The 15,564-nt window shown below is 45.8% G+C and overlaps 1 protein-coding gene across 1 annotated transcript; it reads right to left on the bottom strand.

Moving 5' to 3' along the window:
- Positions 1-2,305: 2,305 nt before the first annotated feature.
- On the bottom strand, positions 2,306-8,187 carry LOC311034976 (uncharacterized protein; the record flags this gene model as incomplete). Its single annotated transcript, XM_084043018.1, has 3 exons — positions 2,306-2,425; positions 6,098-7,162; positions 8,071-8,187. The coding sequence occupies 3 exons, from the start codon at positions 8,185-8,187 to the stop codon at positions 2,378-2,380; spliced, it is 1,230 nt and encodes a 409-aa protein (XP_083899144.1). The 3' UTR covers positions 2,306-2,377.
- Positions 8,188-15,564: the final 7,377 nt, after the last annotated feature.

Here is a 15,564-nt window from a genome sequence, read left to right as displayed (position 1 = left end):
CACTGGCTGTAATAGCCCAATGATTTGAGTTGTGGGTTTATTGCCTCTCTAGCAAAGTCTGCAAAAGACTGACGGAGAGTATGCATAAAGGGCTCCGAAAGTCTGCCCCAGGGCCCTCACACACTGAGCCATCGCGGACTTATCAGGAGCGCACAACACGTCCTACATTGAGACATTGAGATTGGGCCTTAGATTCCATCCAGACTGTATTTCTAGATCATCAGTCTGAAAAAATGTCAAGTTTCAATTTCATGTTGTTGTTAATGATAATGATAGGCTACTGTTGATTTTTATTGTCTGTCACCAGACTGTAACATGGTACGACAACACAGCTGCGTGTGTTATCATGCATGATGCTAACCGCTATCAACGCTGCATTGCAGACGCGTCACTAAGTTCCCATAGCTGGAATGTCTGAGCAGCTGTCACGGTCTACTGTTCTAATGGGGTAGACATTTATCCAACCAATCCCTGCTCTGCAGCTAAGTGTTAGAGCTACCAACCATTTGCATAACTTTACTCGACAAACCAGATACGATGTAACTGTTATTACTAAACAATATCTATTTTGCAAGCGTTAAATTGGCTGCATATACATTAAACATAGTCATAAGCACATTAAAAATAAATAAAAATAATAACAGTTCACAGTTTGCCCCGCCATGTTGCTTTGACATCTTAACTACATCTTGGGGATATTGGGGGTCAAGAAATCCAGAGTTTCCTACTAGTGGGGAGTTGGAGGCAAGTGGCTAGCCAGTTAGCTGTCCTCTTCATAACGTTAATGTGGGAGCTACAATGCTGCTACAGTTGTTTGTAATGTGGAGTGTGTTTATCAACCTACCCATGTTTGAACTACTGAGGTGGAAAAACATGGAGAGCCCCTGGCAAGTGAGGGTTTTGCAGTTCCTTATGAACACCAGCAACAACTTTATACTTTGATTTTATAGGGTAACCAGCTAATGTGTTTTGATCTAAAAGCATACCATGCCAAAAGTGTTTCTAAAGCATAAATTCTGGCAAAAGTAACATGATCTACTGTTGATGTGTGCGCACCAATGTTGATATGATGGCATAACTGTAGTAGCCTACTCTTTTCCAGAAGGTGTACATTTCCTGTTCCGGGCCAGTTTACCATAGCTTAATTTAATTGGTTCAGCTGCAGATTTGAACTGGAAACACACTACACTGCACACTACTGTTTCCCGTTCAAATGTGCTGCTGAGCCAATCAAATGAAGCTATGAGAAACTGCCCCGGAAAAAGGAAATGTTTCTGCCACCTTCTGGAAAAGGGAACTACAGTTATGCTCAGGGCCTATTGAAGTCATACTGTGTAACATTCATTTTAGCAGTCTTTTTGGTGACACCTCTGCTCTGTCTATGTTCTGAACTACAATTCCCAGGGTTCAGTTTGAAATAACAAAACCACTGCTCCAAAACAAATGCTGCAGGGTCCTATTCCCGGGGTTGTTTTGGAAAGCAACAACAATGTTGTCAGAAACGGTACGTACTAAATTGACTAAAATAGTGTTTAGAGAAGTTTCAAAAACACATGTGGAATAGACCAGCAAAAGATTATATAAAAAAATACTTTTGTTACCCAAAGTTACACAGTATGACTTGAATTCAGAGTTGCAAACTGGGCTTTGAGAAAACATAAGCTACCTGAGCTCCCACCTAGGAACTCCAGTCGAACAGCTAATTTACACTCCATCGCACAAAAGTGTTGCTTGCTGACAACGAATTGTCAACTTGAAAATCTGCTCCCAGGCAAGCGGACACCCTCGTGTGACTGAATACGAACTTAAAAGCCAGTTGTATTGATTTGTTTTCCTGATTGGAGGAGGGAATCCCTAGTTCCATCTTGCAATGCAGGGGTTCCCAACCTTTTCTGGATCAGGGCCCACCTGAAAATCTCGAAAGGGTTTGTGGCTGTATTTTCAGAGCATGTTTATTTTAATGATCAATCAATCGATTGTGTTGTGGCCTGGATCGATTTTTTTTTACATTATCTTTTTATAGTAATGCTATTATCATCCAAATCTTAGCGCTTTGCCAATTATTTGGGGGCCCAATTGTAATATCCTCACGGCCCACCAGTGGGCCCCGAGCCCACAGTTTGGGAAACCCTGTAATGGAACGCAGGATTGGATAGCAGCTGGATAACCGTTCCAACACAGTGACAAACCGGTCCCCTTCTTCCTTCTTCCTGCAGAATTTCCTGACCCCATGAGGTGGGACATGTAGTTTTAACACTGTAGTCCAAAGATGACCGTGAAGTACTGTAGTCCTTTATCCTGGTTATTGTAGTCCTATACATGACAGTTGCGAAGTGACACTTCCTGGTTGACGTGATCTGATTGGTGGAGGCAAGTTCTAGAAGAACCAACGGAAAGCCTCAGCAGTCGGGACAGATGGAGGGCGCTAGAGGGAAAGAGAGAGAGAGAGAGAGAATTCAGTCAGAAAATAACAATTTGTTCAATTTAAAAGACCACTGTCTCCCTCTCAGCTTTCCTACATGTCTGCCTACCTATGTTGAATGCAGAGAAGTGACAATTTAAGGACTTTTAAGACCTTTTTAATACCTCCAATAAAGAAGAGAAAAAGAGCATTACTGCATCAAAAGTAATCAACAAACCATACTACAAAAATCATACTATAAATGATGATATAAGAGGCAACAATTGTGAAAATAGCAGATCTACAAGCTCACGACGCCTCGCTTTGTGAGGCGTTGTGAGCTTGTATATCTGCTATTTTCACAATATTTATCTGTGGAACCGAAAATGTAATGCCTCAACATTCCAAGTGCTTATCAGGGTGGGGGGTCCCCAGTTCAAATATGATTATTTTGGGGGGGTCCCCAGTTCAAATATGATTATGTTGGGGGGCCACGGCCTGAAAAGGTTGAGAACCACTGCCCTATACTGTATGTAGCCTACAGTCACTTTATCATTTGACATTTGGTTTCTTTCAAAATCTGCCTGAAAAAACATCTATCAGGAGACCAAAAGGGAAGGTAAATGTTGTACATATAGTGTTTGTATTTGTTGATGACATGTATTATTGTGTTAATGTTGTATGCTATGTTGATGAATTGAATACAATGGAAACAAGGGTTACATGTCGCCTTTCCGACGTTAACTAACCCTATACCTAACCCTAACCCTAACCCTAACCGCACGCGGAAGCCACTAGTCGGATTAGTGAGATGTCGGAATGCAGACATTACCCCGGAAACAAGTCCCCAGGACCTTTTTGTGTTATCCTTTTAGCTTGTCTTACTGTGCCACGTGCTGTCTTACATTTCTGACTAATAAAGTATTGAATCAATCAAAGTACGCCCATCTCGCCAAATTTGACAAAATAGCCCATCTATAAGCACTTTTGGAGCTTATAGATCTGCCAGTTTAGCTATTCTTATTTTTTTTATTTTTTTTAAGTGAAAATGTTGTTCTGGGAAGGCTGTCCTTGGTTACAAAACTATTTGCAGAGAACTTCCTAACAATCACAGAACAGCTGTCTTCACAGTCAAAAGTAGTGTGTCTCTCTCTCGGGGGGCGGGGGGGGGGGGGGGGGGGAGCTACCACCCCGATTGTGAAACAAATATGCATGCAGTTTTTGATTGAGCTTTGAAGCCCCTTTACTAGTCCACTTACTACTGTACGTAATGAACCACTGAGCAATTTGGAAGACACTTTGAGGTTGTCTGTTGTTTACAAAAACTGCAATACCCAGGGGGCATTGCAGCGACACTTTCTGACAAGGGGTTGTCAGACACTCATCAAACAGGAGAAAAAGGTGGAGAGAGCATGAGGCAACAGTCTGCAACCTCCTGACACACACACACACACACACACACACGCGCGCGCGCACGCACGGAAGCAAAGCACACATGCACACGCGCACACACGCGCACGCACGCAAGCAAAGCACACACACACACACACACACACACACACACACACACACACACACACACAGACAGTGGTGTCACATGCAGTTATGCACCCTGGTTCCAATTAGAGTGTAATTGCAGTAGATTAGTGTTCCTTGTTCACTCTGTCTCTCTACTGGGATACACACACTCACTCTCTCACACACACACACACACACACACACACACACACACACACACACACACACACACACACATATGCATAATGCATGCACAAAGGCATGCACATATATAGGCATGCATGCACGCATACACATACACACACACACAAAAGTGTCAAACACAGATGTGTTGGGGTAAGTTTCATAGGGTTGGGGACAGAGTTCCCCCCTTAATGCAGGTTTAACTTCAAGTTCAGTTAAAGTGTGTGTGGGGGGGTATAGTACTGGATACAGGTAGGCAGACATACAGGTAGACAGATACAGGTAGACAGATAAAGGCAGACAGGTAGAAATGGATGGATTTGTAAGGTAAAGGATAGAAGTAGTAAAGTAATCACTGGGGTCTAATGTTAACGTCAATAGACTATTGATTTACAATGTCTCACACACACGCACGCACACACGCACAAACACACGCACACACACACACTTACACGCACGCACGCACACAATGTTATTCCGAAAATAAATCTATCCCTGTGTGTGTGGTTGTGCAGATGGTGGGGGGTAAGCAGAGAAAGCCCTCTGCCTGCTGTGGCTTGGCTGGCAGCCAACACACACACACACACACACACACACACACACACACACACACACACACACACACACACACACACACACACACACACACACACACACACACACACACACACACACACACACACACACACACAGACAGACAGACAGACAGACAGACAGACAGACAGACAGACAGACAGACAGACAGACAGACAGACAGACAGACAGACAGACAGACAGACAGACAGACACACACACACACACACAGAGGCACACACGCACGCACGCACACACACTTTGATTCTCTATTTCTCTCTCTCTTATTCTGTCTCATTCTCTATTTCTCTCTCTCTTATTCTGTCTCTGTCTTTCTCTCTATATCTCTGTCTTTCTCTCTATATCTGTCTGTCTCTCTCTCTCTCTCTCTCTCTCTCTCTCTCTCTCTCTCGCTCTCGCTCTCGCTCTCTCTGTCTCATCCTCTCTCTCCCATACTAGTCGTGAGTGTCGGGGGCAGACACTCACAGCTTTTGTTTAATTGAAAAGGCTACACAGTATGACTTTAAAGGTCAAAAGGCAACTCTAAATGAGGCTTTAAGTGGTCAGATTGGTTGGCCGCATGTTGTACATATCCTGTTGTTCCCTGTGTAATGTTTATATATTGACGTTCAATGTAATGTTTATATTGTGTCGTTCCCTGTAATATTTACATGTTGTGTCGTTCCCTCTAATATTTACATGTTGTGTCGTTCTCTGTAATATTTACATGTTGTGTCGTTCCCTATAATATTTACATGTTGTGTCGTTCTCTGTAATATTTACATGTTGTGTTGTTCCCTATAATATTTACATGTTGTGTCGTTCTCTGTAATATTTACATGTTGTCGTTCCCTGTAATATTTACATGTTGTGTCGTTCTCTGTAATATTTACATGTTGTGTCGTTCCCTATAATATTTACATGTTGTGTCGTTCTCTGTAATATTTACATGTTGTCGTTCCCTGTAATATTTACATGTTGTGTCGTTCCCTATAATATTTACATGTTGTGTCGTTCTCTGTAATATTTACATGTTGTCGTTCCCTGTAATATTTACATGTTGTGTCGTTCTCTGTAATATTTACATGTTGTGTCGTTCTCTATAATATTTACATGTTGTGTCGTTCTCTGTAATATTTACATGTTGTCGTTCCCTGTAATATTTACATGTTGTGTCGTTCTCTGTAATATTTACATGTTGTGTCGTTCTCTATAATATTTACATGTTGTGTCGTTCTCTATAATATTTACATGTTGTGTCGTTCTCTATAATATTTACATGTTGTGTCGTTCCCTATAATATTTACATGTCGTCGTTCCCTGTAATACAGTATTAACATGTTGTGTCGTTCTCTGTAAAGTCATTCAATGTAATGTTTATATATTGTGTCATTCCCCGTAATGTTTATATATTGTGCCTACCTCCATAGCGCCTCCTCCAGGCTTTTTCTTCAGCTCTTCACATTTCCTGAACTTACAGATCTGATGACCCGTCTTCCTGTTCCGACAGGAAGAACACACCCCACAGTTGATGAGTCGTCTACAGGGTCCGCATACGCCACAGCGCTTCCTCTTCCTCTTGGCGACCGCCCCTGACGAAGCCCCGCCCCCTCCGCCACAGCCCGTCACCCCCGACGACGAGGGGGAGGTGGACGGACAGGGGGAGGAGTTAGAGTGCTGCTGGCAGTCCGACGGGCCTCTCTGATTGGCCGTCATCTGAAAGGCGCTGCTCGCGTCCATCCCGCCTCCGGCCGACCCCATCGCCATGACTATGACCCCAGGGGGTAAGCCCAGACCCCCGAGAAAGCTCCCGCCCATAACTCCGCCCCCGTTGCAACTCCCGCTCTCTGATAGGCCCATCATGTCTGGGTGGGCGTGTCCCTGCTTGTTCATGACGCCACAATCCCCGCCTCCCCCGGAGCCGTAACCAGGAAGGAAGTTTCCGTTGCTATGTGCCGCCATGGGGTGGTGATGATGCGTTTCCTGTCCTCCCGAAAGCGAAGACGAAGACGAGGAGGAGGCGTGTCCCTGTTTATTCGCTCCTCCCCCTTCATTCCCTCCTCCTCCCCCGGTACCTCCACTGCCCTGATGCATGCTGGTCCTGTGGGGGTGCGAGGAGGTCACGTGACCAGACCCTGTGGCGGGCGTTGCCCCGGCAACGGACGGGTGTTGATGGTGGTGATGGTGGTGATGAGTGGGCGTGGCGACCGGTTTGGGCCGGCCCCAGAACACAGCCGCCGGATGGCCCATGTTCATGTTGTCGTGGCAACCCCAGGGGCCGGTAGCCATGGCGCCCAGCCTCGCGGGGGGGAAGATGGGCGTGGCCGCGGCCAGGCGAGCCGCCAGCTTAGCGGACTGCTGCGTGAACGCGGGCATGCTAACGTTCATGCTCATGTTGACGTTGGTCTTGTAGAAGTTGGCGATGGAATTGCGATAACGATCCATCTCTGCACTGTACTCCAACATGGACGGTCCCAGGGTCCCAACCTGCAATAGGAAATATTAATTATAGTTTACTGTACTCCAATATCAAATATTATATAAAAAATGATCAGAGGGGGGTATCAAAAGAAGAGGCATGGACTCCCCCTCCCCCCCAGCCCCCAATTGCCCCAGCAACTTCAACCCTGGCTTTTGAGGCAACTCGCTGACAGTCAAGCAGTTCCAGGCCAGGCTACATCATTTTGTTGGCTGGGGGTACTGTCGTTCCTCACTGGCAGTAAAGTAAATGAATATGCCTGAAGCTGCTTTTATCAGCCAGAGAAACCAGGGGGGGGTGTTTTCTTAATGGAAATGAGTTAGCTACTGAAAACTGAAAACTGAAAACCTTGATACAGTACCATGCATGATGATGACATGTTGACGATGTCTCTTTTTGTATGGATAACTATACCACTTTTTTAACAGCCTGCCCAGGGACTACAGATGAAAATTAGCCAACTCTGGCTAACGCTAGCTCATTTACATGGATGTGAATAACTGACATGTTGATCAATGTGCATTGTCCCTGTTAAATAAATAAATAAATGATGCAATATTTGGTGGAATTTTGGATGGGCTACAGCCTGGCAACCTGGGCTGAAATGCTAGCCCTCTAGGGCGGATATGTCACCCACTAATGTATTCATTAGTGCTGGTCTGGAATCACATCCCAACAAGCTACACTGTCTTCCTATCAAATTTCCTCATGTCTGTCTCTCCTACACTCTCAGCTTCCGGCTGTCTGTCTCTCCAACACTGTCTCCCCTCTCAGCTTCCGGCTGTCTGTCTACTCTTACACCGTCTGTCTCTCAGCTTTCCTGCTGTCTGTCTCTCTTACACCGTCTCCCTCTCAGCTTTCCTACTGTCTGTCTCTCCTACGTCTCCTGAACAAATGCGTGATATAGGTGATTCACCTGTCCTTGTCCGCCGTAACCATGGTGATTTGGGTGGTGGTGGGAGGGGCCGGCGCCTCTCTGTAGCATGGAGGACAGGTCACTGTCCACACACACACCACTTGTCATCCCAGACATGACAACACACACCCAAACGCACACTCACACACTCATACACACTCACATGCACACCCAGAGTGATCGAGGTCGGTGGGTAGTGGGTCGGGTTAACTCTATCTCGTTGCTGTTTGCGCTGTAAAACACAAACAGATAGAAATCAATCAATTAATTGATCAGAGTATCATTTAGTCAGTTGACCAGCCCACGCACAGCAGCCTTATTGATAAGAAATTGGACTAGGGCCGCCCACGTCTTACTTCCTTCAGGTGTTACCAATGATACTAATTAAGGTTGTGTTCCATTTAGGTCAAACAGAGTCAGGGTGCTGATATTGTGCATGTTGGCTCACTGGACAGGCTCTGCTACACTAAATGGAACAGAGCCTTAAAGTATCTGTTCAGAAACTTCATCGTATGAATTTCAAAAGATTATTATAGGCCTACTGGTGGGCCATGAATAATACATTTTAGGAAGGACGCCATGCACAGACCATACAAAATCTGCCCTCACGCCACGATTGGCTCCCGGGCCAGACTTTGGACATGTCTGCTCTACACCACACAGACAAGAGCTGATCTACGAGCTCACACCGCATCACAACGCGTCAACGTGTTGTGAGCTTGTAGATCGGCTATTTTCACCCAATTTTTCACCTAATGTTAACCCCGAACAATAAAGAAAGAAGATTAAAGAACCACAGTTTGTTTTAATGGGTACGTTTTTATGAGGAATTATGTTTTCGTACGTCCGTACGTCTCATTCTCGTAAACACGACATCTCAGGAACGTCTCGAGGGAATTTCTTCAAATTTGACAAACAAACGTCCACTTGGACTCAAGGATGAACTGGTTGAAAGGTCAAGGTCACTGTTACCTCACAAAACACACTAGTTTTTCCCCATAACTCACACAAGCCAATTATTCACACAAATGTCTAAAATGTCTAAGGATAAAACAATATAATGACTTTGGTGGTTAAAGGTCAAATATTAAGGTCACTGTGACCTCATGTCCGTCCCGTTCTCATGAAGGTGTATCAGAATCAGCTTTATTGTCACATCACAGGTTTACAGAAGTAAAAAAGTGGGTGAAATGTTTTGTGGGTGTTTTCGTGCATACTTCCCATCGTATTGTTATTTCCATAGAAAAAAGAGGGGGGGGGGCAAGAGGGAAAGGAGATCAATCAAAGAAAACAAACAAACATATTTACACATAGTACCTGAGATAAGGTATAAGGTGCGTGAGCATAGCAGCAGATGTGTACTGTGCATGATATACTTATGGACGTTAGTTCATAAGGTGCTAGAAAAACACACCAAAAAAAGACAAAAGTCAGTGCGTTGTACATGAGATTAAGGTGCAAAAAGAGGCTGGAGGAAATGTCATTACATCTGATACAAACTTGGACTCAAGGATAAACTGATTGCAATCTGGTTGTCACAGGTCACTTTGACCTAGCAAAACATGTTCCCTACATGTCATTATAGTGATATCTTATGCTTTACCAAGAAATACACTTAAACCTGTATTAAGCAGCTTTTTTTGTGAATGAAATGTCCAATCTGCATGGAGTATGTTAATACAATATAACCTATACAGTTGGGGTGTATTTGGTCTCCCTGCTCTTCTTCTTCTCTTTAGATCTTGTTGTCTAGGTTGGACATGACCTTTCACACGGTCATGTTTCTGGTTTGACACGAGTGTTGACCTGAAGGTCAACGTTCAATTTCTCCCCAGAGCAAGCTGGCTGACTCTATTAGCTCTGTCAGCATGTGCGCAAGAGACCAGGGTTCAAATCCAACAGGAGTTACATAGTGCAGCTTTAACACTTTATTAAATTCAATTGTATTAAGAGTCTGCTGTGAACTATAACTGGTTGGTGGAGGCATATCCATTTCATTTCAAGTTTAAACAAATAAATATTACTTTTTATAAATAATTTAATTTTAATAACTGTTTGGACGGACAGTGTACTCTCTACTTTCCCTGCATCGTGTTCTAAAATAACTTCAAATGAAAGCTTGATCTATATGGGAAGATTTTGGGGGGTAAAGTACTATTATTATTTAAGGAAATAATGGTATTTATATATGCGCATGTGCACAATATCCACTTATAATATACCTCAAAACATACCTTCTACGCTGTCTCCATGTCATTTTTCCTACTATCTGTCTCTCCTACATTTCTTACTGTCTGTCTACTACAACGTCTCCCTCTCAGATTTCTTACTGTCTGTCTCTCCTACACCGTCTCCCTCTCAGATTTCTTACCGTCTGTCTCTCCTACACTATCTCTCTCTCTCAGCTGTTACATAAAAGTTGGTGGACCACCCACTCTCCATAAAAAATAGACTGGAGAACAAATAGATTGCATTCTCTCACTCTCCTTCACTCTAACCTGCCTCCCCCTCTCTCTGTTGCTCTGTCTCTCCCTCTATGTCTCTTTGTCTCTGTCTCTCCCTCTGTGTCTCTTCCTCTGTCCCTCTCCCTCTCTGTCCCTCTCCATTTCTGTCTGTCTGTCTGTCTGTCTGTCTGTCTGTCTGTCTGTCTGTCTGTCTGTCTCTCTCTTCCTCTCTCTCTCCATGTCTTTCCTATTACTGGACTTTTCTCAGTCTGAGTGTTGGGTTTCATGGTACACACTCTCACACACACACACACACACACACACACACACACACACACACACACACACACACACACACACACACACACACACACACACACACACACACACACACACACACACACACACACACACACACACACACACACACACACACACAGACAGTAATGGACCAACATGATCCTTCAGACAGATAGATTTCCACAAAGTGTGTGTGTGTGTGTGTGTGTGTGTGTGTGTGTGTGTGTGTGTGTGTGTGTGTGTGTGTGTATGTGTGTGTGTGCGTGCGCGTGTACGTGCGTGTGTGCCTGCGAGCGTGCATGCATGCGCGTGTGCGTGCGTGCATCCGTGCGTGTGTCTGTGTGAGAGTGAGAGAATGTCTGTGTAAGAATGTGCGTGTGTGTGAGAGAGAGAATGTGTGAGAATCTATGTGTGTGTGTGTGTGTGTGTGTGTGCTTGCGTGCACATGCACGCGTGTGTGTGTGTGCGTGCGTGCATGTGCATGAGTATGTGTGTGTGTGTGTGTGTGTGAGAGAGAGAGAGAGAGAGAGAATGCCTGTGGTCTGTGTGTAAGAATGTGTGGATGTGTGTCCTATCAAGCTCCTGCCAGTGTGCAAATGTGTGAATGTGTGTATGTGTGCGCACGCGTGCGTATGTGTGTGGTTGAGTGTGTGTGTGTGTGTGTGTGTGTGTGTGTGTGTGTGTGTGTGTGTGCAGCTGTGCCAGTGTGGTTGAGTGTGTGGTTGAGTGTGAGAGTGTGTGTGTGTGTGTGTGTGCCTATCGTCCCCCGAGGCGTAACTAATTACCCCGTCTGGTCAAGCGGCGCTCCGACAGAAGGTCATGCTGGCCACGAGGGGAGACACAAACTCTCCCACGCGACACATTAAATAAACCCCCCCCTGCGCCCCCCTCATCCCCCGCCTGGCTCGCGCCCCACGCGCCCCACGGGGGGGAGGTCGGTCGGTCAGCCGCGAGAGAAAGCAGATAAAAAAACACACACAGCAGCACCGCCACGATAACAAGCGATAAAAGCATAAACACAGCATGCAGAGAGAGAGAGAGAGAGAGAGAGAGAGGAGAGAAGGAGAGGGAGGGAGAGAGGAAGAGGAGGAGGAGGAGGAGGAGGAGGGAGAGGAGGAGGATAGAAGATGGACGGCGCGTGCTGCTACTTACCGCCGGGGCCGCGAGGAGGAGGAAGAGGGTGATGACAAGGAGACCGACTGGGAATTATCCCGCCACGGAGCATGACTGCCTGGCGGGAAGGAAAGGGAGGAAGGAAGGGTGTGAGGAAGGAGGGAAGGAAGGAAGGAAGGAAGAGAAGGAAGAGAAGGAGAGATAGAGACAGAGAAGGAGAGGAAGGAAGGGGGGAGCCAGAGAGAGAGAGAGAGAAAGAGAGAGAGAGGCACCGGGAGGGATTTGTCGGTATAGCGAGGTGGGAGGTTGGTGGGAGGTGGTTGGGTGGTGGGGAGGGGGGGTTAACGGATGGATGGATAGATAATCACCCGGGCTTGGCACAAGACACCGCGCTGTAGGCGGGAAAATGAGAGAGAGAGAGAGAGAGAGGGAGAGAGAGAGAGGCTAAAATAAAGCAGAGGGGAAGGAGGAGGGGGGAGAGAGATGGAGAGAGAGAGAGAGACGGGGGGTGTTAAAGAGCAGCTCGAGGAAAGAGGGTAGAAAGAAAAAAAACGCACGAGGAGGAGGGGGGCTAATGCCTGATTTATGCTTCACCGTACTACGGTGTCGCGTACAAACAAATAGCCGACCTACAAGCTCACAATTCCGTCGCGGACAGACTCCTTGTGAGCTTGTACATCGGCTATTGTCTTTTTTTCTTCCTTTCTTTCTTTCTTTCTTTTTTTTTTGGTGCGCGACACCGTCGTGCGGCGAAGCATAAAACCCCCTCTTCGGTCTTGTAATGAATAATGGCGGAGGTTATGAGCGGATACGTGCGCCTCCGCCGTCCGCCGTCGTTCCTCCTCCTCCTCCTCCTCCTCCTCCCTCTCGCAACAGAGGAGCCGTGAGTGAAGGGAGGGGGGGGTGGGGGGACGTTGATGTTCGGTAACGGAGAGGAAAGGAGGAGGAGGGGTTGAGCTCCTCCCGGGGGCTTTTGTGTGATTTATGTGCGTGTCGTGCGCGAGCGAGCGTGTGTGTGTGTGTGTGTGTGTGTGTGTGTGTGTGTGTGTGTGTGTGTGTGTGTGTGTGTGTGTGTGTGCGCGCGCGCGCGCGCGCGTGTGTGTGTGTGGGCGCGCCCCCCGGGGTGCTGCCGCTGCGTGCTCTCTCGTTCATCCTCGTTGCCCCCCCCCTCGCCCCCCGCACGTCTGTTGTCGGCCCGCGCCGCACCACGCAGCGTGCGCAGCGGGGCTGATTGGCGCCAGGCGAGGCGAGGAAAACACGAGAGGAGGCGCGAGACCCCGCACATCATTGGCTGCCAGCAGGAGAGAGAGAGAGAGAGAGAGAGAGAGAGAGAGAATATTATGGAGAGAGAGAGGGGTAGAGAGACACAGACAATTTGATGGAGAGAGAGGGAGAAGAGAGACATAGACATTATGATGGGGAGAGAGAGGTAGAGAGACATAGACAATGTGATCGAGAGGGAGAGAAACACAGACGTTATGATGGAGAGAGAGGTAGAGAGACATAGACAATATGATGGAGAGAGAGATAGAGCGACCTAGACAATATTATGGAGAGAGAAAGGTAGAGAGACCTAGAAGACAATATAATTGAGAGAGAGAGAGGGAGAAAGAGAGACATAGACAATATGATGGGGAGAGAGGGGTAGAGAGACATTAACAATGTGATAGAGAGAGAGGTAGAGAGAAACACAGACGATATGATGGAGAGAGAGGTAGAGAGACCTGGACAATTTGATGGAGAGAGAGAGAGAGGTAGTGAGACCTAGAAGACAATATGGAGAGAAAAAGGTAGAGAGACCTAGACAATTTGATGGAGAGGCCTAGACAATAATGATGGGGAGAGAGAGTTAGTGAGACCTAGACAATAAGGAGCATTGGAGAGAAAATGATAGAAAGACCTTGACAATATGATGGAGAGAGAGACCTACAGTATAGACAATATGGTGAGAAAAAGGTAGAGAGACCTCAACAATTTGATGGAGAGATGTAGAGAAACACAGGCATACAGTATGACGGAGAGAGAGAGGTAGAGACCTAGACAATATGATGGAGAGAGAGGTAGAGAGACCTAGACAATGTGATGGAGAGAGAGAGACAGACATAATGGAGCGAGAGAGGTAGGCAGAGATAATGTGATGGAGACAGATATACTTAAGATAGAGTGAGCAAGAGATAGAATTAGAGAGAGAGAGAAACATTTTAAGTGTTTATATTGTATAATATTATTTTGGGATATTAGTCTAATGAGCAGATTCTATTTTTCTTTCAAAATACAAATGGATGTCTAAATCATTATTAAAGGGGCATGAAAACCTAAACCAGTCGTTTCTACAAGTGGCTTTGTGTGCACTACAGTATGTACGTATGGGTGTATGGATGTCTGCATTTCTAAATGTAGCACAAACTGATTGCAATACAAAGCTGCAACTCATTAACTCACACATGCCACTTAAAAAGGCGGCATTAAGGCAGTATGAAGTCAGTAATAAGTGTCATAAGGCAGTAGGAACTCTGTAATATGGCAGTAGGGAGTCAGTAATAAGGGAGCATAAGGCTTTAGGGAGTCACTAATAAGGGGACATAAGGCAGTACAGGGAGTCAGTAAGAACGGAACATAAGGCATTAGGGAGTCAGTAATAAGGGAGCATAAAGGAGTATAGAAAGTCAGTAAAAAAGGAGCATAAGGCAGATGTGAGTCAGTAATAATGGAAAATAAGGCAGTCGGCAGTAAAAAGGGAGCATAAGGTAGTAGGGAGTCAGTAAAAAGGTAGCATAAGGCAGTAGGGAGTTAACAATGGGGTAGGGAGCATAAGTAAATGGGTGATATAAAGGGTGCGTTCGGAAATTACGCACCGTAGCACACTCGCCTATTAGTTTGTATTGGCCAGTGCGCTCAGTGCTGTATTTTCGAACGCGCCCTATTAGTTGGAAATGCGACAGAAAAATAGATAGGTTTGGTTTTAACACCTTTTGATACAACCTATAGACACATCATCATCAGTGATGTAACCTTGGGTGACTCTTGGGGTGTTTGGGGTCTTTCAACATCAGATACCGTCGCCTATAGAGATAGACCACCCACCCGGTGGGGATCAATCCCCAGGCCAGTGGTTCTCAAAGTGGGGTCATTGAGGGGGTTCCAGGGGGTCCCCAGCTAAATGATTTATTTAGTGTTTAGGAACCAAATTCTCCCTTAAGCCAGCTGCATACTACACTAGAACAAGCAAAGTCAGTTTGCGAACCAGTAAGATAGCTGAACTAGTTTGGCTAGTCACAACATCTCGGAGGCACAGAACACCCGCAATTAATTCTCATCCCTGCCACCCGAACCTCTGAATGACGTCATAGTGTAGTCTGGCTAGCCGAACTGAACACATTGTGTATTTTCTAGTGTAGTATGCTAGGCTTTATGGATCTGTAACTGAGACCCTTATGGGTGTCAGTGTACACTGAGGATGTTACAGTGTACTCTTTATTTTTATTATTAATTAATTATTTCCATTTGTTCACAGTCTTACTGACGTTTGACTCGTACTGATGTTTATCAATACCTGTAACTGTGGTGTACCCCACCCCCACTCACCCACCCATTTAGACATGGGTTTGGTGTATTTAATGAATTCATTATGGTTAAG

This window comes from Gymnoscopelus microlampas, assembly GCF_963454915.1.
Source record: "Gymnoscopelus microlampas genome assembly, chromosome: 19".
In the NCBI taxonomy this organism is placed as follows: Eukaryota; Metazoa; Chordata; class Actinopteri; order Myctophiformes; family Myctophidae; genus Gymnoscopelus; species Gymnoscopelus microlampas.
The sequence above is the reverse complement of the archived record's forward strand: the minus strand, read 5'-3'. Positions and strand labels throughout refer to the sequence as shown.